Below are 23,519 nucleotides of genomic sequence, written 5' to 3'. Positions count from 1 at the left end.
ACTTAACATTTATAATGTCATCTCTCTTGGACGCCTATGTGCTACTTGCGACAATTTTGTAAGGCCTGCGTGTTACAGGCAACTATTAATATCACCATTGTTTGCCTTGATGTTGTAACCTGTATGTGTACTAAGATCCGATGATGGCGGCTTTAGTTTCTCCGAAACCGGTAATCATGGAATAAAAAGAATTCCTGCCATCTTGGCTACCAGTTTATTGTTTCTTAATGACGTTACCGACAGCTTTACTGCGGGATAATCTTACACCACCTGCTGATAAAGGACTGTCTTTTTGGCTAACGTCTGCGCTTTGGAATTTTCTTTAAGAATCAGGATTCGAACCCCCTTCTTTTTGGTCGAATGCCCTCTTCTTATTGGTCGAATTTTTTGCAGTACCAGCGCGAGGCGTATGTCCAAAGAATCTTACGGTTAATCACACGTTTGCCATCACAGTAAGGTTGAAAAGTCTGCCTTAAAGCTGTAGCGACGGTGTGTGTGCCAATTAGCGACAGGTGACCACGCCTGCTGAGACCAGTGTTGCGTTTACACACGATGCTGTTACAGATATACCGACCTGGACAACACCCAAGGACTCGGCCTTCTGGAAAGGAGGGCACGCCACGGCGCGCCGCAGGAAGTAACGCGTTTAGTTCACAGAATGAGAGCCCCTGACGAAATCACGGTCACCTCACACCCGTATTGTGGTTACACATACGTCGAGGAGAATAACCTGGAGAACGGGAAAATGTGATCCACTGTGCCAGTAATACTTGTGAAGAAATAAATATTTCTATACTTTGCAACAAACTGGGAGGACCATGGCAATTCCATGATGCTAATGACTTCACAAAGCTGTAATTTTCTTAGCCAAAATACTATGTTGATGGTGAACCGCAAAAGGATTCGTAAAACTTGCGAAAGGTTTTATTGAAAATCAAGTCGTACCTCCGTCAGGTGCTACTAAAACGTTTATTTCCTATTTATTCAGGTTTCTGTCACAGTTGCATACAATTTCTTGGAGATGACTACTTTCGAACGTTAGCGTTCATTCTCAAACCACTGCCAAGAGATGTTACAATATTATTAAAGACAAAGAATGCAAAATGTTACAGTTATAAATATACAGTATGCGTAGCTAGTAGTAGTGGAAATATTTAATACGACCTACCTGCATTTGAAATGACTGTTAAAGCGTAATTCCACTGATACTTTTATAAGTCATCTTAAAAAAAAAGTCTTTATAATAAATATGCCATGACTGTAATACTGAAGTGGTACATTCAAGAGACTACGTCACCTCTATACGCACAATCATGACGTAATCCAGTCATTCGGATGCCGTATAAAAGAGGAAACCTCGCCAGTTCACGACATTCAGTTTCTATTTTTGACGACTGTGATGGAAGGTATCACCGAAAGCTTGGAATTTTATCCGATTTCGACGCGGCAAGCGAACCGAGAACTTTTTATGTAGGTGGCAACAAGTGTTTCGGATAGCCCTTGGGGTCGTCTTAGTGTCACTATCCAACTATACAGGGGCAAAGTAGGAAATTGGAGCAAATCGATTGGTTCTTTTTGCGTTTGATGTGGTCTTCAGTGCGGACTTATGGCGGCACTCGGTAAACCAGACAAAAAAGTTCTCTCTCTCTTTCCTTTTTTTCCTTCATCACCAGCGGATCAAAACCCAGCCGAGGGTTTCCAAGACGGGTATGTACAGTAAATGAGTGGAAGTTTTAAGATATATTGCTAACAATCAGATCTCGAAGAGACTTGAAAATTTTCAGATATTTTTATGTTACCAAGATACAATAGTTCGAAGTTATCCTACTTCCACAAGTAAAATTCGGTATGACACAAAATCTAAATAATAAATAACAGGAGGAAATTGCTCAGATTTTAACGATACATTTTCTAGGAATTTATCGACAAGAGCCATCTCCCAGTTTTCAAAAATCTTTATATGTCATCGACAAATATCCAAAAAACTTGCTTTTTGGGTACCAAAATCCAGCTGCGGGTTCCGAAACGGCTATGTGGCTATGCAAAGAAAATAGCTGTAATTTTTGCGATGTATTCCTACGACTCTGATGTCGAAAAACCTTACAATATTTTATCATATTGTTATCCGTTTCCGAGATACAGAGGTTCAAAGTGTGAGGCGAAAACGTGGTTTATCAAGTGACGTAGCACGGGAGAAATATGCTGTAAACTGCCTGCGCTGTTTTTTCATCTGGGAACTCTATGTTTTAGTACTGAAGCACGTGCGAAAGTTTTTTGCACGTCAAATCCGCACTGAGATGTAAAATTTGTTTTTCGTTATTTTCATTTGACGGAAGTAAACTATCTAAATTTTACTGACCAATACGTTTCCTTTCATATGAGTGAGGTGCCCTGCTGTAGCAGTGGAAAGAAGGGAAACAGTCGAAAAGTATACCTATCGAAGCACAAAATAGGCGAATTTGGTCCCGTTTAAAAGACTAACTGGAAAGTGGCCTACCAGCTGCATCTGCTTTCTCAAAAACTTTAAAAATTTTCCCAAAACCTTGGCGTGGAACATATTCACCCTTTTTTATGCTGAGAGAGAAGAAGATAGTGACAGTGACAAAGGGATGGAAAAGTAATAAATACTGGAAGATAATACGCAGCCGTTGTGTTGCAGACAGAGTGAAGTGTGACAGAAAGAGAGGGACACAGTGGCAGTGGAACATAATTGACAGTGACAGAACAATGCTAAGAAAAGAGTGATGGAGACAATGCCAGGGAGAGGGGGCGGGAGTGGGGAAATAAAGAGAAACAGAAAGTGGAAGTGGGTGAGAGCCAGTGATATTGAAAGCCAGAGTATATGACAATGACAACGAGGAAGAGGAGATAGTGCCAGTGAGAAAAGCCATCAACTATAGGAAGGAAGGAATGAAGTATTAACAGTAGGAGAGAGCAAGATGGAGACAGTGGGAAGAGACTGTGGTAGTAGGACAGAACGAACGGCATTGTGGCTGACACAGGCGACACTAAGAAATAATGACAATGAGTTGGGCTGAATGAGCGAGAATGGGCAATTGTGAGTGGATGGGTATGAGCGACTTACAGCGATGGAGTAATTGGTGTGAGTGAGTTACAGTTAGGGGAGCTTGTGGAAGTTCGAGGTTTAAAAAAAAAACCGCGAATATTTACACATGCCGGTGGTTTTGAGAATTTTTTTTAAAATTGCTGCTGGTGCCATGATTTTCAGTCAGAATTTTTTAAATAAACAGGAATATATTAACATTTTTTTGATCCAATAAGAACGTTTTTCCGCTGGTACAAGAATATAGCGTAGAATTATCCTGTGCAGTTGGACCAAGCCGGACAGTCGTTCTACTGCGAAAAGTTTGCTCAGCGCAGTTTGCTAAGGGAATATTTCGAATTAAGTAGAATTTATTGCCTTCGAGTAGCAGCCTTCAGCATAACTGTAAATCATCATAAATCCTGTATCATTCACAAAAAATTAAGCTACAATATTTTTGGAATGCTCAAACCCATCGCAAATTAGCCATATCTGAATCATGTCATACCTCAAATAATTCACAGAAAGTAAGCTGTCTCCGGAATGGTGAATACCGTCCTAACGTAACTCCAAAAGGAAAGTGACACACCGAGAAATGTTTTAAACAGAGAGAAAGAGTGATTAGACTTTAGTGTGATGTCAACGACAATGTCATTTAAGACAGAGTACAAGTTGTTATTGCAGAAGGATGTCGATCGAAAGTGACCATGTTCTTCTCAAACGAGGAAACAATATATTCGTTGACTCTCTTGCAACTCTGGGGGTGGTGTTGGCTGTCTGTCTCTGTGACGTTTTCGCGCTGGTAAATGATTAGGATAAATTTGGCTTTAGGAAAGGTGAAGGCACCGGAGAGATAGTTTTGACGTCGAGGTTGATAATGGAAGCAAGGCTGAAGAAAAATCAAGACACGTTCACTGATTTCTCGATCTTGAAATAGAGTTCGACAATGTAAAATGGTGAAATATATTCGAAATTCTGGGAAAAGTATGGGTAAACTACAGGGAAAGATGAGTAATATACAGTATGTGCAAGAACCAAGAGAGAACAGTAAGGCTGGAAGACCAAGAACGAAGTGCTTGGATTAAAAAGGGTGCAAGACAGGGTTGTAGTCTTTAGCCCCAACTGTTCAATCTGTATATCGTGAAAGTAATGACGGAAATAAAAGAAATATTCAAAAATGAAATTAAAATTCAGGGTGAAAAGATATCAGTGATAAATTTCGCTGATGATGTTGCTATCCTCAGTGAAAGTGAAGATGAATTACAGGATGTGCTGAAAGGAACGTGCAGTCTATTGAGTACAGAATATGGATTGAGAGTAAATTGAAGAAAGGTGAATTAATGAGACGTAGAGGAAATGAGACCAGCGAGAGACTTAACATCAGAATTGGGGCTTCCGAAGTAGAAGAAGTTGACTAGGCAGCTAGGGAGAAAAATATTCCACGATGTCAGGAGCAAGGAAGAGATAAAAAACACACTAGCACCGGCAAAAAGGGAGTTCCCGGTGAAGGGAAGTCTGCTAGTGTCAAACATAGGTCTTAATTTCAGGAAGAAATTTCTGGGCATCGTATGGTAGTGAGATATAGACTGTGGGAAAACCACAACAGAAGAGAATAGCAGCTTTTGTGATGTGGTGCTACGGAAGAATGTTGGGAATCAGGTGGACTGGGTCTCTGCAGAATCGACGACGTATGGAACACGTGGAAAACGCTGACAAGAAGAAGGAACAGGATGACAGGACACCTGTTAAGACATCAGAGAATATATTCCATGGCGTTAGAGGAACGTGTAGAGGGTAAAAAATGTGAAGGAAGAGAGAGTTTGGGATACATCCGGCAAATAATTGAGGACGTAGGTTGCAGTCGCTTCTCTGAGATGAAATGATTCAACCCCATATGATACGAATCTCGGACTGACGATCAGTACGCAAGTTCTGGTCGAACTAAGGTTCCGTAAGCTAGTCGCTTTGTGGAGGAACTATACTTCCTGAGGATTTTTCCAGTGAATCTGTCTGGCATGTGCCTTTCCGACGATTAGTTTTATGTTGTCATCCCACTTTAAATCGCTCCGTGCGCGTACTCTTAAATGTTTTATGGTATGACTGCTTCCAGTATTGTTTTGGTATTGCGTGACATTTGTTGACGAGGGTCAGTAGCCAAGGGTCAGTCCTCTGCTGATCTTCTGCATTTCGCTACATTGTTTTAGCATTGTGACTTCCCTGTACACATCAGCATCGCTGGTGAAAAGCCTCATGGAACATCTAATGTTGTCCACTAGATGATTCGTACATAGGATGTCTCAGGAGCAGTGGTCAGTATTCAGGAATATGATTGGAACGACCATGTCAAGCAAGAAAGTCTAGTAAACTCGGGCTCTGAAATGCATACTTTAAGAACTACAGGCACTTCTTCATCTTTGATGCTGTGAAACAAATCTCTGCTACAGCAGCCTCTTTACTTTCCATATTTTGAGAAATGGCCGTATGGTGTATGGTGCACATTGTGAAAAGTAACGGTCCTGTAGCACACCCGAAGTTACGTTCTCGTCGTTGAGAATGTCACACTGTCTTCTGCTTTCCAGAAAGTGTTCATGCCGATTACACAGATGGTCCGATTTTCCACGCGCTCGTGTTTTGTTCATTAGCCGGCAGGGCAGAATTGTACGGAATGCCTTGTGAAAGTCAAGGAACATGGTATCTACCACGACGCCGAAATCTACAGCATGATGATCCCACAAAAGAGATATTTGGTCTCAAGAAAATTATAATACGCATGCATAAACATGTCTAAGAACTCGACATTAGATCGACGTCAGAGACATTGGCCTATAGATACTCTCACGAAGTTTCTGGTGCAGTCTACAGATGTTCAGTGTTGCGCCCTTGGTCACCGGCATACATCCAAACGTCTAGATGGTAATCCGGTTCTGTCCGAATAGCGTGTTTACGTCAAAATCCGTCGCAGTAGCAGTGATGTGTTCCTGCAGTTCCTGAATCGCTGTTGGCATTGGGGGTAAAAACTTTGTCCGTAACATAACACCACAGGAAGGAATCGCATGGCGTGAGATCTGGCGACCTCAAGGCCATGGCAACAGAGGAATATCGCCCACACCAGCGCGCCCTATCCAGCGATGTGGCAGTTCGCTGTTGTGAAAGATGCAAACAATTGTGAAAAACGAAACTAAGGAGTCAGCAGTCAGTTATGGCAACAACCACAACTGCACCATTGCCAGGTAAGCGGTACCTTCCACCGTCAGCACCATGAAGATGTAGCGGCCATAGATATTTGTCTCCGGTATGGCACAGAAGACATTCACTTTTGGCGAATCCCTTTCTAATTCCAAACGGACATGCAGTACCCCATACCCTCGAATGTGACGATTCACATCTTCCGACAGATGGTTAGTCACCTCATCACTGAATATCAAAGTTTCTGAAAAGTTATCATCATCTTCCACAGTTTGCTGCACTCATGTGCGAAACTGCAATCGGCGGGCATAATTATTTGCAGTCAGATGTTTTTACAGTTGGAAACGGTAGGGTTCGAAATGCAATTGACGCCGCACAATACTCCACATTGTTTCCTGCTGAACACCAAGTTCGCGGCTTTCACGAACGGTTGCTTTTTGTGGGTTGCGCACAGACTTCTGTCCCGCGCGCTTCGCAATTTCCTCTGTGACACGTAGTCACTCCGGTGCTCTTCCCTTTACAGAAACAACCAGGATCACGAAACTAGCGAAACTAGCGCAAAATTCTCTGCTGAACAAGAGCAGGCTTTCCGTATTTGCGTACTAATGCACGCTGAACGCTCGTATCCGATGTACACTCTGCAAAATCTCTTCTCATGCGTTGCCGCCATCTTGTAGACCCCATCAAACTCCCACGCGAGCCACGAGTCGGAATTTCTAAACTTTGTGAGTGTATCAGTCTTTTCTGGTTTTATAAGTCGTATACTTGTCAATAAACATTGCTTTGAAACACGACGAATCATTTAAGCTAACTCTGTAAAATATTCTTGAAATCTGTCCATTGATGCTCAACATTTTCGGTGCTAGAGATTAAATTCAGTAGCATGATGACTAAGGACGGGTAATGGAGTACGCAGCTTCGTTGATCACCTTTCAAAGTGAATGTCAAATATAATAAAATCCTGGCGTAATTTTATTAGACAAATATACGATTCATATATGGACCCTAGATAGAATATCGGTCTTCCAAATTAAAGGATCAGGAAGAATATCTCGGCTGGCAAAGACGAGATACAAGCGATTTCATTTGCTCATTTCGATAGTTTGAATTGCTTGTACGGAGGTGATGAAGATTTTTTTTTTAAGAAAACCGAGGCGGCAAAAAACAGGTCTTATACACTCTCCGGCTATATTAGCGTGACAACTTATTAAAAGCCCGAAAAACCAACTTTTGCAGCTCGGACGTGCAGGACAAGGGTCATGAGGTTCTGGAAGGTATCGACAGGGATGTGGAGCTATGCCGACTACAGTGCCACACCCAGCTGCACTAGGTTTCTCGGTTGAGGACGCGTGGCGTAACAGCTCGATCGAGATAGTCCCACAGATTTCCAATTGGGCTTAAATCCAGAAAGTCTGGTGGCCAGGATAGTTCGGTAAACGCATCCTGGTGCTCTTCGAACCGTGCATGATCACTGTACGTCGCACTGTCCTGCTGGTAAGCCCAGACATCATAGTGCACAGGAAAACGCAAATTGCATGTAGGGGTAGCCAGGGTCCTCAAAGATAGGTGCATACATGCGTTGGTCCATTGTGCCATCCAGAATGTCGAGATCACCCAGGGATATGCCATGAAAACATTGCCCAGATCATAGAGCTCTCTCCCTCGGCAGTGGACCCTTCTGACAATTGTTGCAGGGTGTTTAGTTTCAGAAGTTTTACGCTTACACGCCAACGATCATCTGTTCGATGGTGCATAAAACGTTATTTATCTGGAAAGGCTACCTGTCATCACTCAGTGGACGACCAGTTGCGGCATTGGCGTGAAAATTCCAGCTTTCGTCGCCAATGAGCAGTGATCAGCATGGGCGTATGAACCAGCAGGCACTGTTGGCAGCTCCTTGGATCATCTTAGCGGTCAGTTGCTCAACAGTTGCACGTCTGTTCGCCCGTACACATCTCTGGAGCTGTCGTTTACCCCTGTTACATATAGCCGGTGGTGCACCAGTTGCCTCGGCGCCAGTTTTGGATGGCGAAATTTTTCCGAGAACGGTGGAAAGCAAATATTTACAAACTTAGCTGTATCGGAAATGCTTCCTGATGTGTTGGCAAATGTGCCAACACCTTGTAGATAGAGGAGGCCGAAATGCACGCTATCTAACGCAGACTGGCATGAATTCTGGAACAGGATAAGTAGTGAATTCTCATAAGAAAAGTATGCAGCTCCTCGAATACTTATCTTTTATTCCTTGTGTGAATACAGCATTCTTGATGAGACATTTCATACGATAACTATCAGACTATGTAAGGCTAATGGCGCCTTGCTAGGTCGTAGCCATGGACTTAGCTGAAGGCTATTCTAACTATCTGCTCGGCTAATGAGCGATGCTTCGTCCGTACAACTGGGGCGAGTGCTCGTCCGTATCTCGAGACCTGCCTTGTGGTGGCGCTCGGTCTGCGATCACACAGTGGCGACACGCGGGTCCGACATGTACTGAATGGACCGCGGCCGATTTAAGCTACCATCTAGCAAGTGTGGTGTCTGGCGGTGACACCACACTTCCACCCTTGACCCGAAAGCCAGCAATCACGCCCTTTTGGAGGTCAGCTAAGCCGCACCATTTCCGCATTATGACAACGACTGCAATGTTTTCTGCGTTCTCCGACACGCTTTATACACGCTCCACTACAGGTCGGTGCTGCTACCTGCTTTATGCGAGAGCATGTTGACGTCGAACATAAAGGATGGTCACATTTGTGTGATTGGACCGTAGAGCTGGCTAATGACTGGGCTGGAACGTGCCTTAAGCATCAAGCTGCCTTGCGCCCAAACCAACATAACGTGGGTATGCTGAGTCCCCTTAATGGAGAAAGTTCTATTTCTTCATGCACACTGGCATGATTCCTCCGCAAAGTGACAGTGCGGCGTCGTTAGTATAAATGTTTCACCAGCTCAATTTCCATAAATTGCCTTTCGCAAATGTCGTGACGGTTCCTTTGAAAAAAGACATGCCAGTATTCTCCATTCAATCCGAGCTTTTGATCTCGTCTTCCATGGGGTGGTAAACTCTAATCTTACTTCCTTATTCCTTTCAACAACTACTGAACGTGTGTACCGAACTTAACTTCCCGGTCCAAAGGAAGAAACACCAACAGCCAATTGTGAGTTGGGCGTGGGGTTCACAACTGAGAAAATTTCCACTGCTATACAACCAACAATAAGCTCTCGTAAACTCTGATAGTAAACAGGACTTTGGAAATTATTTATAGCTATGACACTGGTGTCTCATGAAAACATACGATGCGTTCGTGTAGATGTTTCGCGTGTGTCAGTGCGTAAAGTCTGTGACTTGATCGACATACAAGAAGTGTATCTCCCTCCAAGCGCACGATCGACTTATTGTTTTGAGGAAGAGTGATGACTGGGAAGATAAACACAGAAGTGCTATGCTGTTTGCATTATCTACAATGACTCAAAATTTTTCGAAATTGGATAAAAATACTTCATATCTCTTTGTGTCCTAATATTTTATATTACTATTTAAGTCCAATATGTTTTACAGATAAGACTCAGTTTCAAACGACTGTATCAGCATTTGGAACAGTAGCTCTACTTTAGTTTTTGCAGTAACACTGTAGGAAAGAGATTACTGTAAATTTTGAAGGAAAAGCTTACGTATTTTGTATCCCGCCTGGATAGGCGGCGCGTGGATCTGCTCCTGTGAACGGCGTCTGCAAAACAGGCCGAGAGTGAAGGACACGAGTAGGAGCAGGAAAAGGTGAATAACGTCGGTATTGCAAGTAAAGTTAAAGCACCTTTTCTGGTGTATAAACATATACAAACACATTACTTAACTTTTGGTACAGATGAGCAAGCAGGTGCGAAGCTGTTTATGTATCGCAGCTGACAGTTACTAGAAGTTACAAAGTCTATAATGGCTAGTCCCACTACAAGTGGAAGCTAAGTTGCTAGATCGTCTGCTCTTGATCAAGTGGGCTGAATGTGGAGCTTCGCTCGACGAGTTCCACAGCGTCGGCTAGAGGGCGCTGTGGTCGGCGTAGTTCGTCCGCTCTCGTGGTGCCACCCTACGAGAGGGGACCTACGTTGTAGCATCGTAGCTATCGATACCACATTTTGTATAAAAATAATTTTACAATCGATTCCCTCAGTCAAAGAATATTCACTGCCTTCATCAATAAAATATCTCCATTCGAGGTACTTTTCGAAAGCTGATATTGTTACATATTTCAAGACTCAACTGCCTGTCAGTATCTTGTTATTCGTAATTACAGCCAGTTAATTCGAAATTTTATGAATTTGCGTGAAACTTCATATTGTTTTAACTTATGAAAGCAAAGTTTCATTTTATCTTACCTATAAGCAACAAACACAGAATCAACCTGTTTCTTAATAACAGCTAGCAAACTATGTACAATGAATGAAAGAAAATCTCACATGCCACTTCCATAGAGGGTAAATGAAAAGAAACTGTTTCGTCAGATATTTGAAGGAACTGATCGAAAACGATTAGAGGTTGCGCTATAAACCAAGTGAAATTCTTGATTACTCACAGTCGTCTGCCAGACACTGATGTTTCAAGGAAAGTTCTGAAGAGGAATTAATGGAAATGAGACAAAAGAAAACATCCAATGTGAGCGGCAGAGTTCCCGGTATGGCTAGCCAGACTGACGAATGAACCAAGGAGGTCATAAAAATCAGAGTAGCGCAGCCAAAGAGGACATTCTGGGCCAAAAGAAATCCACAACTATTCAAATTGGCCTTCATTTACGGAAGAGATTTCTTCGAATGTCGTTTGGAACACTGCAATCTATTGTCTATTATGGGCTATGAGAAAACCGGAAAGGAAGAGAATCGAAGTGCTTGAGATGTGGCGCCGTAAAAAAATGTTGAAAACGGGCTGGACTGATCAGAAGTAAGGAAGCTCTCCACAGAATCGGCGAGGAGAAGAAAATGTGTTAAACAAAGACAAGAAGAAGGGATAGCATAATAGGACTTGTGTTACCACATCACGGAATAAGTTCGTTGTTGTGTGTGTGTGTGTGTGTGGTTTGAGGTTTTGTAGAGGCAACTGTAAAGGGTTAACAATTGTAGGAGAGATAGCGCTTGGAATATATCCAACAAATACTTCTGGTCATTTGGTATGTGGACTGCTCTGAGATGAAGAGGTGAGCGTAGGAAAGGAAGAAAGAACATGTGGTAAACATTGACAGGAACAAGGGACACATTGACGGGTCGTGTGCTAAGACATCAACGAGTGAGTTTCGTGGTGGAAACTGTAAAGAGGAAAACTGTAGGGGAAGACAACAACTGGAATGTAGCCGGCAAACAATTGAGAACATACGGGCACTTTCTCTCAGGAGCCATTTTTTTCGAGTCAACTGATTTTTAGGCGAACCGATAATGGCGTAAAGAATGATCAGCCTTACGCTCCCTGGAGTCTGCTTGAAAATGCAGAAAACTAGCTCCAGAATTTCAGTCTGCACGTGGTAAAAATTAGTTACGCTGAAAACAGTACCCAGAACTGAACATTTTTCGTCTAAAAGGTCTTGCTCTGTGGTTATCCGTTTTTGCAGTATGTTTTTTTTTTCACTTGCTGCTTGCCATATAAGCCCGCTGCCTTTATAACATAGCGGGCTCTAAATATGCAGTTGGTCTCTTAGCCGTCACATCAGTCACTCAGTGCCAAACACAGGGGACAACCCACAGAATGATGGACGTACACACCCGCACAAAGCTACACACACTACATCTACTTGAGTGACTGATGTGCCGTTGCCCATGCCCCACGCCGTGGAGGCGGACCATATGCAGTATCTGGCAGTTATTATTAATTCAGAGCAGCATTTTAATAATTAGAAAAGAAGAAACAAAATGACGTACATGTTATTTTGAACAATACAAAAAATCTATAGTTATTTTAATATAAAGAATAGATGTTGTAATTAAGGAAAATAGAAAAATATTTGCCAAAAATCCCTTCACCAACAGGGCCTTGAGAGGGAAGCCTCGGAACATTCCTCGAGCCTTGCCACGTTTGGCTTCATCCTAAATACTAATATTCGGATTATGTATCCATATACTACGTCTTAATTATTTACTGCCACCTTGACACAATGATACTACTTTACATATATTATTGGTGCTGGTGTGAGGGGCAGCGCTCGGAATAACATTGAGTTATGGCACTCTCACCAGGAATTTTCTATCCTATTTCTATGTCTAAAGCTACTCTACTATATTTCATGCTATTCATTTTATACTTTTACAAATTGCCACATTTAAATTAATTACGTTTTCTTATTACAGTTCTTTTCATAACCTCACACCTTGTTTCACTACAATGTGAATCGGTTAGACTATATTATCCAATTCTGTATCGTCTAAGTACGCACCATAGGTAGGTGGAACTTTTGAGGCTAGACAGCATAACTACCCTCTCTTCGCAGCTAGTGTCATCACCCGCGACTAACGAGGCGTTTCGGTGGAGCCCTTTCAAAGGTTTCTGTGGTGCTACTGAGCTTATTTTATTCGTTCAGTAATGGCACGTATTAAAGTAAAACCTTGTAGGAGGAGCCTTCAATAACTAATGCAACACATTTTTTCTTGGCCAGTTTTGGTTGGAAAACGTCGTGGAACACTCTAATGTGGGATAGCCTTCAAAATGGCATATGTAACGTGCGTTACAAGCAGAGAGCTGTCACTGAAATTCTTTTGGTGGAAAACCAGCTCATGGAAGACATTGATAGGCGCTTGCAGAATGTCTATGGAGATCTGGCAGTGAACAAAAGCACGGTGAGTCGTTGAGCAAGGCGTCTGTCATTATCACAACAAAGCCGCGCAAACCAGGCCGATCTGTCACTATCCGGCCGGTCACGCCAGCTGTGACTCCTGCAATGTTGGAATGTACGCGCACTACCAATCGAGGCGAGCGAAGAACACCTCGCTGCACAACTGGACGTCTCCCTTCATTACGATGACACACTCGTCCACCAGTTGGGGTACTCAGTGGACTGTTCATTCTCATCTATCTTACAGCTCGGATCTCGCACCTTCCAACTGTTTCCATCTGTTTGCTCCAAAGAAGGATGCACTCTGCGCGAAGTAGTACACGGATGATGGGGAGGTTAGTGATGCATCAAGACGTTGGCTGTGACGTCGATCAGGAGGGTGGTACCAAGCGGGCGCACAGGTCCTCCAAGTAAGAGTAAGACCGTTGCATTGACTGGAGATCATGATGAAAAATAGGGTTTTGCAGCCAGAAGAGTGGGGAATAATATGATGTATTGAAATCCTGAATAAAACCAAAAAGTGTTGTATTACTTATTGAACGCTCCTCCTATATGCACATGATACTTGGTGAAGGTAGCCAGAATTAATCACAATTATCAATCCTTGGGGACGATGTCCATCCCTTCACGAAGACTGCTTTTTCCTCGGCACGATGGCATCTCTACCAGTAGGACAGTGCTACGTGTCATATGGCTCACTGCGTTCGTGTGTGGTTCGTAGATCACCAGGATGCATTTACTGTACTCCCCTGGCCACAAAACTTATTGGATTTAAACCCAATCGAGAATCCGGGGGACTCCCTCGATCGCATCATGGATCCTCAACCGAAAAACATGCCGCAGCTGACCACGGCCCTGGAGTCGGCATCTGTATCTTCCAGAACCTCACAGACTTTCTTCCCGCACATCCGCGCAGGGTCATCAGCCCCTGTCTTATTTTTTTTGTGATGAACATTCCTACCTATGTAAATGGGCGCCAACAAAATGTTTTCAAACTCTGAGGACCAAGTTGATGATTTAAATATCACGAGAAGATCCTGCCGCAACGAAAATTGCCTTCGCTTTAATGATTACCACCCAGATTCACGTATCATATCCGTGACGAGCTGCCCTTCGTTGACCTTTTTCGATGACGTCCATCAATTCTATCTGATGCGGATCGCACACCGCACAGCAACAACCCAGAAGAGGCCAGACAAGAGTAGTGTAAGCAGTCTCTTTAATAGGCCCGTTGCATTTTCTACGTGTTCTGCCAATAAATCGCAGTCTTTGGTTTGTTGCACGTACAACATAATGTATGTGACAGTTCCAATTTAAATTATTGAATTTACAGCCTTTTATTTTATCCTATAACCGAAATTAAGCGAGTTCCTTTTAGTACTTGTACGGATCACTTGTCATTTTCGTTATGTAGAGTCAATTGCCTTATTCACACCGTACAGATATATTATCTAAATCATTCTGCAATTTGTTTTGGTCATCTGATGACGGTAAATGACAGTATCATCTGCAAGTGGTCTAAGAGGGTTGGTAATGACTTCTCCTAAATCGGTTACGTAGACAAGAAATATGAGAAGACCTATAAAAATTCCTTGGTTAACTCCTGATGTTATTCTGTTCTACTCGATGACTTTCCGTCAGTTACTACGAACCGTGACGTTCCTGACAGGAAATCATGAATCCAGTCCCACAACTAGGATGATACTCCAGAGGCATCCAATTTGATTAGAAATCTCTTGTGAGAAAATGTGTCATGCCATCAGAAAATCTAAAAATATGGAATCAATTTGACCTCCGAGGTCGATAGCACTTATTACTTCGTGAGAATAAAGAGCTAGTTGAGTTCCAGAAGAACGATATTTTTGGACTCCTTTTCGGTTGTTTGACAATAAATCGTTCTCTTCGACGTAACCCACAACGTTCGAACACAGTATATGTTGCAAAGTCCTGCTGTAAATCGACGTTAGCGATGTAGGTCTCTAATTCAGCGGGTTACTCCTATGTCCTTTCTTCGGTATTGAAGTGACTTGTGCAACTTTCCAGTATTTAGATACCGGCCTTTCGTCGAGCTTGCGGTTACATATGTCTGCTAAGTATGGGTGTATTGTGTCAGCACACTTTGAAACGAAAGTGCCTATATACAATGTGTACTGGAGGCCTTGGCTTTATTAAGTGATTTAAGCTGCTTCATTAAAGCGAGGTAATATACATCTAAAGTAAGTTAATCATAATCATCTTGGGGTTGAAGCTCTTTTCTTCCGTGTTTGCTTTAACAATACGTATGTTTTTGAATAGCGTCCACCTTTAGCAAAACACAATTTCTTTGTTTTTTGTTTTTTTATTTTATTTATTTATTTATTTATTTTGCTAAAGGCGGACCCTATCCAAAAACATACGTAAGTTACTCTTGTTCGCAGTTGTTCTTGATTCGAATTCAGGAATATTTACTTTATCTTTCCTGGTGAAGAGATTTCGATAAACTGAATTTAGTAATTCTTTTTTTGTGGCACTGTCATTCGTAACGTCACCATTGCTATAGCGCAGTGCGGGTATTGTTTGTGTTTTTCCGTTGGTGTACAATTCGATCAGAACTCCTTTGGAGTTTTTGGCAGATTTCGAGACAGGGTCTCGTGTGAAAACTATTAAAAGTTGCGAACTTCTGTAAAATTTTGCCAGTCTTGGAGGATTTGTGTCCTTTGAAATTTGGCGAACTTTTTTCGTTGGTTCTGCAATAATGTTCTGCGTTATTTCAAATTTGGCATGCTTTCTTCGCCGCTTCTGAAAAGTGTTCTGACCTGTTTTGTGTACCATGGGCGAAATTTATTTGGTATATATCTCTCAGTTGCCGTCGATACTATTTCTCTCAATTTAGACAACATATGGTCTGCGCCTACATTGTCAGACTGGAAGGGGTGGAGACTGTTTCCGATCAGTGTTTCGGAAACAGCACAGTGTTGTGCTGTGCAGGAAGCAGTTTAGGGGCAGCGAGTGCTCATCGGGAGTTAACGGCGCGGCGGAGGCGCATGCGTGCACACGAGGCTAGCAGCGGCCGGACCTCGCGAGCGGCAGGTGACGAAACAGCCAGGCGCGGCCAGACGCACAGTATATAAAGCATGGCGGGCGCACTCCTCTCCAGATTCGCTCTGACCACCACTCACACCATGTACAAGGTAAGCGCACCACACTGATGCCGTACAGAGCGCGCCGTGGCACCACCACTGGCTCGCGCTGAACCTCGCTTTCGGCTCTGTTGCCTGCTTTGGATGGAAACCTGCGCTACATCTTCTGTCTCGTGGATCGAGCAGCTAATAATTGCGCTTTTTGCTCCGTCCGTTGCGTCTCGCTTAATGTTTCTGGACCAGCGTGTTTACAGCAATAGCTCGCACCCATAGAAGTCAAGCGACAAATATCTAAGTGAAAACCCCAATTTCTGTTTCAAGCATTTTACCGAATTCCACTAACCTACTGACCGTTTTTCCACTTGATTTTTTTTTTTTTTGGGGGGGGTGGGGGACGATTCATATTGTCTAGGAATCTCCCTAAGATATTTTCCGCAACATGCAACGATTGATAAAGTCATGCGATACCTCCTAATATCGTGTCGGATCTCCTTTTTTCCAGCATGTGGACATGGCATGGACTCAACAAGTCGTTGGAAGTCCCCTGCAGAAATACGGGCCAGGTTGCCTCTATAGCTGTCCATAATTATGAAACTGTTGCCGGTGCATGATTTTATGCAACAGCTCACCTCCTGAATACGTTCCCTAAACGAGTGGCCAAAGCACTCGCACGAACTGTCCAGAATGTTCTTCAAACCAGTCACGAACAGTTGTGGCCTGGTGACATATCGCGTTGTCATCCGTGGACATTCTATCGTTGATTGGGAACGTGACGTGAACGAATGGGTGCATAATGGTCGCCAAGTAGCAGCACATAACCATTTTCAGTCAATGATGGGTTTAGTTTGTCCAGTAGACCCAGTGCATTCCAGTGCCTTATTGACAACCTGAGTCTACGGTTTAGTGGGGTCTATGCCACATTCGAACCCTACCATCAGCTCCTAAAGACTGAAATCGGGACTCATCTGACCAGTCCACGGTTTTCCAGAGACCAACCGACATGGTTGGAGAGGCGCTGCAGGCGATGTCGCGCTGTTAGCAAAGGCATTCACGTCGGTCGCCTGCTGCCATAGCCCATTAACGCCAAATTTCGCCACACTGTCCTAACGGACATGTTCGTCGTACGTCACACACTGATTTCTGCTGTTATTTCCCGCAGAGTTGCTTGTCTGTTAGCAGTGATAACTCTTCTCATGCGCCGCTGTTCTTGGGAGTTAAATGAAGGCCGTCGGCCACGTTGTCCTTTGAGAGAGGTAATGCCTGAAATTTGTTATTCTCGGCACATTCTTTACACTCTGGATCTCGGGATATAGCCGGCCGCGGTGGTCTCGCGGTTCTAGGCGCGCAGTCTGGAACCGGGCGACTGCTACGGTCGCAGGTTCGAATCCTGCCTCGGGCATGGATGTGTGTGATGTCCTTAGGTTAGTTAGGTTTAAGTAGTTCTAAGTTCTAGGGGACTGATGACCACAGCAGTTGAGTCCCATAGTGCTCAGAGCCATTTGAACCATTTGATCTCGGGATATGAATTCCCTAACGATTTCCGAAGTACAAAAGTTCCATGCGTCTAACTGCAACTATCACTCCGCTTTCAGAGACTCTTAATTCCTGTCGTGCTGTCATAATCATGCCAGAAACTTTTTCGCATAAATCACCTCAATACAAATGACAGTTCCGCCGCCGGCCGCTGTGGCCGAGCGGCTCTAGGCGCTTCAGTCCGGAACCGCGCTGCTGCTGCGATCGCAGGCTCGAATCCTGCCTCGAGCATGGATGTGTCCTTACGTTAGATATGTTTTTAGTAGTTCTAAGTCTAGGGGACTGATGATCTCAGATGTTAAATCCCACAGTGCTCAGAGCCATTTTTTAACATCTCCGCCAACTCACTACCCATTTATACCGTGCGGGAATGATACTACCGCCATCTGTATATGTTCATATCGCTGTCGCATGACTTTGACCACCTGAGCGTACGCCAACAAAACAGGCTCACATTTGAAATCATTCGTTTACATCTATACCATTATCCACAATCAATTCATCTGTCGTGTTCCAAAATCTCTCAGACAAATTCCGAAATGATTCCTTAGATACAGTTACAGAAATTCGTTTCTCCATTCATCCGTTTTAATTAGTGCACTAATGATTTTCCTGAAGACTGGACCCTAAAATCCGTACTTTAATGACGTTGCCTCTAAGTACCTTTGGATAGTTTCAGGTGATCTCCATTCTACTTTTAAAAATTTCGATTTACGTCGACTCATAAATGTTACTTGAGATGAGACATGCCAGATTACACTCCTGCCAGCTCAGAACATAGAAAGGAACCACCTTCACGTCTTTTCATTTACTATTAAATACAGTCTTGATCACAATTTATTTATTAGGGTGACCGGTTTGGACGACTACTGTGGACATCTTCAGACCAATGAGTAAGAACCTCCTCCTGCTCCAGCTATTGGCGACGAACGTCTTGCACAAGTACTTACTATTACAATTTTATTGAGAACCGTCTGAAACCGTTTAAGAGCATTGCTTTCACCAACTGCTAAGCTTCTTTCATTTATTGGGAGATCTCATATCAGTCACATGTAACTTACTTTGAAACACTGTGTCCTGCATTTGGTCCTAGCTTATTGCCCAATATGTTATACCGCTGACGGTACGCAGCTACTTTCGTGTCCTGATCTTCCACTGTTTTTCTCCAGACGTTTTCCGTTTCTATTACAAAGTCTACTTTTAATGCGCTTTTTTAGGCTCGTATATCTTGTGACTGGTTTAATGTGGTCGGCGACGTTTTGCTCTCCTGTGCCAGCCTACTCAGAGTACAACTTACATGCATTGACCTCGATTATTTCTTGGATCTACTTTTACACTCTACAGCTCCCTCTAGCACCATGGAAACAGTTCTCTGATGTTTTAACACGCGTCTTAGCACTCTGTCCGTGAATCTTGTCGGTATTTTCCCACATATTCGTATTTTAATAGTGATTAGTATACCGGTCTAACAAGAACATCGTCAGCTCTATCTTATCATGTCTTATTTTATCAGTTCAGTTAAGTTTCAGCATTCTTCTGTAACAACATATCTCAGACATGTGGTTGATAAGATAAAGAAAAATACAAATATCATTCATTTGTTATGATAACAATCAAACTCATTACGGTTATCAAGATTTTCAAGCAATAAATATCTTTCATCAACCACCTTGTGCGCTGAGTAGTCTTTGGAGTATGGAAAGATGTTGAACGAGATGGCGTTTCACGAAGAGCAGTAGAGATAGTGTGGCGCTTTGACACAGAGTTAGTTTACAAACCCGCAAACTGTAAAAGAGCATCTTTAACGCTGTTTTCACAGACGAACTAAGAACGATAGCGTTCTACAGTGTTGTTCGTTAAGTACCCCCGGGATTCAACTGTGCAGTAACTTCCAGACTTACAAAAAAAATGACACGTACACTATCTGATCAAAAGTATCCGGACACCCCCAAAAACGTACGTTTTTTAATATTAGGTGCATTGTGCTGCCACCTACTGCCGGGTACACCATATCAGCGACCTCAGTAGTCATTAAACATCGTGAGAGAGCAGAATGGGGCACTCTGCGGAACTCACGCACTTCGAATGTGGTCAGGTGATTGGATGTCACTTGTGCCATACGTCTGTACGCGAGATTTCCACATTCGTAAACATCCCTAGGTCGACTTTTTCTGATGTGATAGTGAAGTGGAAACGTGAAGGGACACGTACAGCACAAAAGCGTACAGACCGATCTCGTCTGTAGACTGACAGAGACGACCGACAGTTGCAGAGGGTCGTACTGTGTAATAGGCAGACATCTATCCAGACCATCACACAGGAATTCCAAACTGCATCAGGATCCACTGCAAGTACTACGACAAATAGGCAGGAGGTAAGAGAACTTGGATTTCATGGTAGAGCGATGCACATAAGCCACACATCACGCCGGTAAATGCATAACGACGCCTCGCGTGGTGTAAGGAGCGTAAACATTGGAAGACTGAACATTGGAAAAATGGTATGTGGAGTGACGATTCACGGTACACAATGTGACGATCCGATGGCAGGGTGTAGTGCCAACAGTATAAATCGGAGGCTGTGGTGTTATGGTGTGGTCGTGTTTTTCATGGTGGCGGGAGGGAGTTATACCCCTTGTTTTGCGTGGCACTATCACAGCACAGGCTTACATTGATGTTTTAAGCACCTTCTTGTTTCCCACTGTTGAAGAGCAATTCGGAGGTGGTGATTGCATCTTTCAACACGATCGAGAAGCTGTTCATAATGCGCAGCCAGTGGTGGAATGATTACACGACAATAACATCCCTGTAATGGACTGGCCTGACATGAATCCTATAGACCACCTTTGGGATGTTTTGGTACGCCGACTTCGTGGCAGGCCTCAGCGACCGACATCGATACCTCTCCTCAGTGAAGTACTCCGTAAAGACGGAACCGCCATTTCCAAAGAAACCTTCCAGCACATAATTGAACGTATGCCTGCGAGGATGGAAGCTGTCATCAGAGCTAAGGTTGGGCCAACGCCATATTGAATTCCAGCAATACCGGTGGAGGGAGCCACAAACTTGTACGTAATTTTCAGCCAGGTGTCTGGATACTTTTGATCACATAGCGTATTAGTGCTTAGAGTAACTCTTCACTTTCGATCCATAATACGCTCCGTGCCGTAGTTGCAGTGCGCATCAGTAGGGGTGCCGGAACATGTAGACGTATTATCCACTCCATATTGTCGCTTGTGGTTTATGGCCACTCAGCAGTAATGTTATCATTCCATAAGGTCGTATCGAATTACTTCGCGTCTACAGATATCTATTGAAACGTGTCTGTTTTCTGTATATCGTACAGTTTTCATGCAGTCGCATTCTGAATCCCTGGAGGCGTAAATAATCCTGTACTGCTAGGACTGCTAATTTACTTCGACAGTGAACGATGACTAAGGTGTTAACAAGTTATGGCCTGGTTTGCTCTGTGCTCTCTCTCTCTCTCTCTCTCTCTCTCTATCTCCCTTTGAGGTTAATGACCCGTTTCGCCAACGATGCTGTCTGTGAAATGTGCATTTGTTCAGTTACACTGTAGTAATCAACATCCTCACATCATGTGATCAGATGGCTTGGCTCTGAGCACTATGGGACTCAACATCTTAGGTGATCAGTCCCATAGAACTTAGAACTACTTAAACCTAACTAACCTAAGGACTTCTCACACATCCATGCCCGAGGCAGGATTCGAACCTGCGACCGTAGCGGCCGCGCGGTTCCATACTGTAGCGCCTAGAACCGCATGGCCAAACCGGCTGGCTCATGTAATCAATCGCTTTACGATTCACAAGTGTAATATATTCCGAAGTTAATGGTTTCCACGTTTTCTAGCTTTTACAGTTTTGAAGGCACAAGGGAATCACTACCCGGTATGCAATTGACCTGATGTTTCACACATCTGATTTTTACACGGACTGGAACCAAAAGGAGAACAACCCATGAAAAAATATTTTTGAAAATTAGGAATGCCACCATACTGCTCCGAAATTGTTCTTATGGTACTTCTGCAGGCATCAATATTGTTGACGGATAATCATTGTATATCGGTGCCTTAAATTTACGTAAAGCAATTCGTCGTCCTTAATCCGAAACGGATCTGATTAATTCCATGCAAAGTGGGAAGGTCACAGCTTGCAGCGTGACTACGTGCATATACCAAGTACGACGCTACCACTGACTGTCCTGTCCCTTACAGCTCGCAGTCTTCGCCGCCGTGCTGGCCGTGGCCCGCGCTGGCTTCCTCGCCGCCCCCGCCGCCGTCTCCTACGCCGCCCCTGCCTATGCCGCCCCCGCTTACGCCGCCTACGGCGCCCACGCCGTGGCCCCCGCGGCCATCACCTCCCAGCACTCCAACATCCTGAGGAGCTTCGGCAACCTGGGACAGGTGTCCACCTACTCCAAGACCATCGACACCCCCTACTCCAGCGTCAGCAAGTCTGACGTGCGCGTCAGCAACGACGCAGTCGCCCACGTCGCCGCCCCCGTCGCCTACGCCGCCCCTGCTGTCGTCAAGGCCGCTGCTCCCGTTGCCTACGCCGCCCCCGCCGCCTACGCCGCCCCCGCCGTCGTCAAGGCCGCCGCCCCCGCCGTCGGTCTGCTGGGAGTAGCCTACTCCGCCGCCCCCGCCGTCGCCCACATGACCTACAGCAACGGTCTGGGTCTCGCCTACGCCTGGTAATCTGACCTCACTTCCTGGCATTCCGATGTGTCATGATGTGATGATTCAGAGCACTATATTTATTTGTAATTTATTGTGAAATAAATTATAGAATTCTTTTTCACAGTGCCTCCTTCTTTGCTAACTGCCCTGTTCCATTCCATATAGACAGACCTTGACAGCAAACACTATTTCGCTGTGACTTTTCAAGCTCTTATTTCTGAAATGGCTTCAGTCCCAAGCCGGTCACAGAAGTTTTTCGTATTAGCACTTTTTTCGACTCATGGGATGTTTTTCAACGTGAAAAATACCAAGTCACACTACGTTTACCAGTCTACATTAAACTATGTTGCTCGACAATGTTTGAAGAAAGGCGGAGGAATCTTTCATCCAGTAGGACTATGCCAAGAAAGGCACTGTGATCTTGATACCATTCTTCAGGTTGATGATAGGTTTACAACTCTGCCTCAGTGCTTGCCTGAGACATGGTGGGCTAATGTCCGATCGTGTTGGCGGTAACTGTCGTTAGTAGGAGAACAGATATGATTGCATTTGTACTCGTGTATTTGTACTCGGCATTATGAGAACATTTTAGATGATGTGTGGAAGTGCGACTTTTCGAAAACTGACATTTGAGGCTGAGAAAATGGTGCTAGGCAAATGTCACTCCATTCTACCTTGAAATTACACATCGAATAGAGGATGACATCATCATGGCAGATCCACCTGGAGCAGAGTACAGAACTACTTGTGGCAAGTGAATGAGTAGCTGAAAGTGAAATACTATTACATATTTACGTTACACTCATGTCACTAATAAATCATATGGTGGCAGCTAATCCTGTCACAGAGCACACTAAATACTGTCGTCATCACATTCATCCGCCTGTTTGGAGGAAGGATACAGAACGAATAAGAATTAATCGCCCTCGACGTTGAGTCGTTAGCGATAGCTAAAATCTCAATGGGGCAGGAGTGCAATGGAATGTATGCTCTGCCACGTATCGCACACTGGTTTCAGAGTATAGATGCAGAAACGTAAGAAACAGTTAAGAGATAGGAGCAGTAAGAAAGTGTTCGCAACAAATATTAGAAAGACATTGGAAGGATTAAAAGAAGATTATTGAAAGGAGTTAG

General features: G+C 43.9%; 1 protein-coding gene across 1 annotated transcript; it reads left to right on the top strand.

The window, feature by feature from the left end:
• Nucleotides 1-16,148: 16,148 nt before the first annotated feature.
• LOC126455579 (cuticle protein 67-like) lies at nucleotides 16,149-22,408 on the top strand. Its single transcript, XM_050091372.1, has 2 exons — nucleotides 16,149-16,205; nucleotides 21,921-22,408. The coding sequence occupies exons 1-2, from the start codon at nucleotides 16,149-16,151 to the stop codon at nucleotides 22,401-22,403; spliced, it is 540 nt and encodes a 179-aa protein (XP_049947329.1). The 3' UTR covers nucleotides 22,404-22,408.
• The last annotated feature ends 1,111 nt before the right edge of the window (nucleotides 22,409-23,519 follow it).

Source organism: Schistocerca serialis, chromosome 1 (genome assembly GCF_023864345.2).
Source record: "Schistocerca serialis cubense isolate TAMUIC-IGC-003099 chromosome 1, iqSchSeri2.2, whole genome shotgun sequence".
NCBI lineage: Eukaryota > Metazoa > Arthropoda > Insecta > Orthoptera > Acrididae > Schistocerca > Schistocerca serialis.
This window is presented reverse-complemented; position numbering and strand designations above follow the sequence as displayed.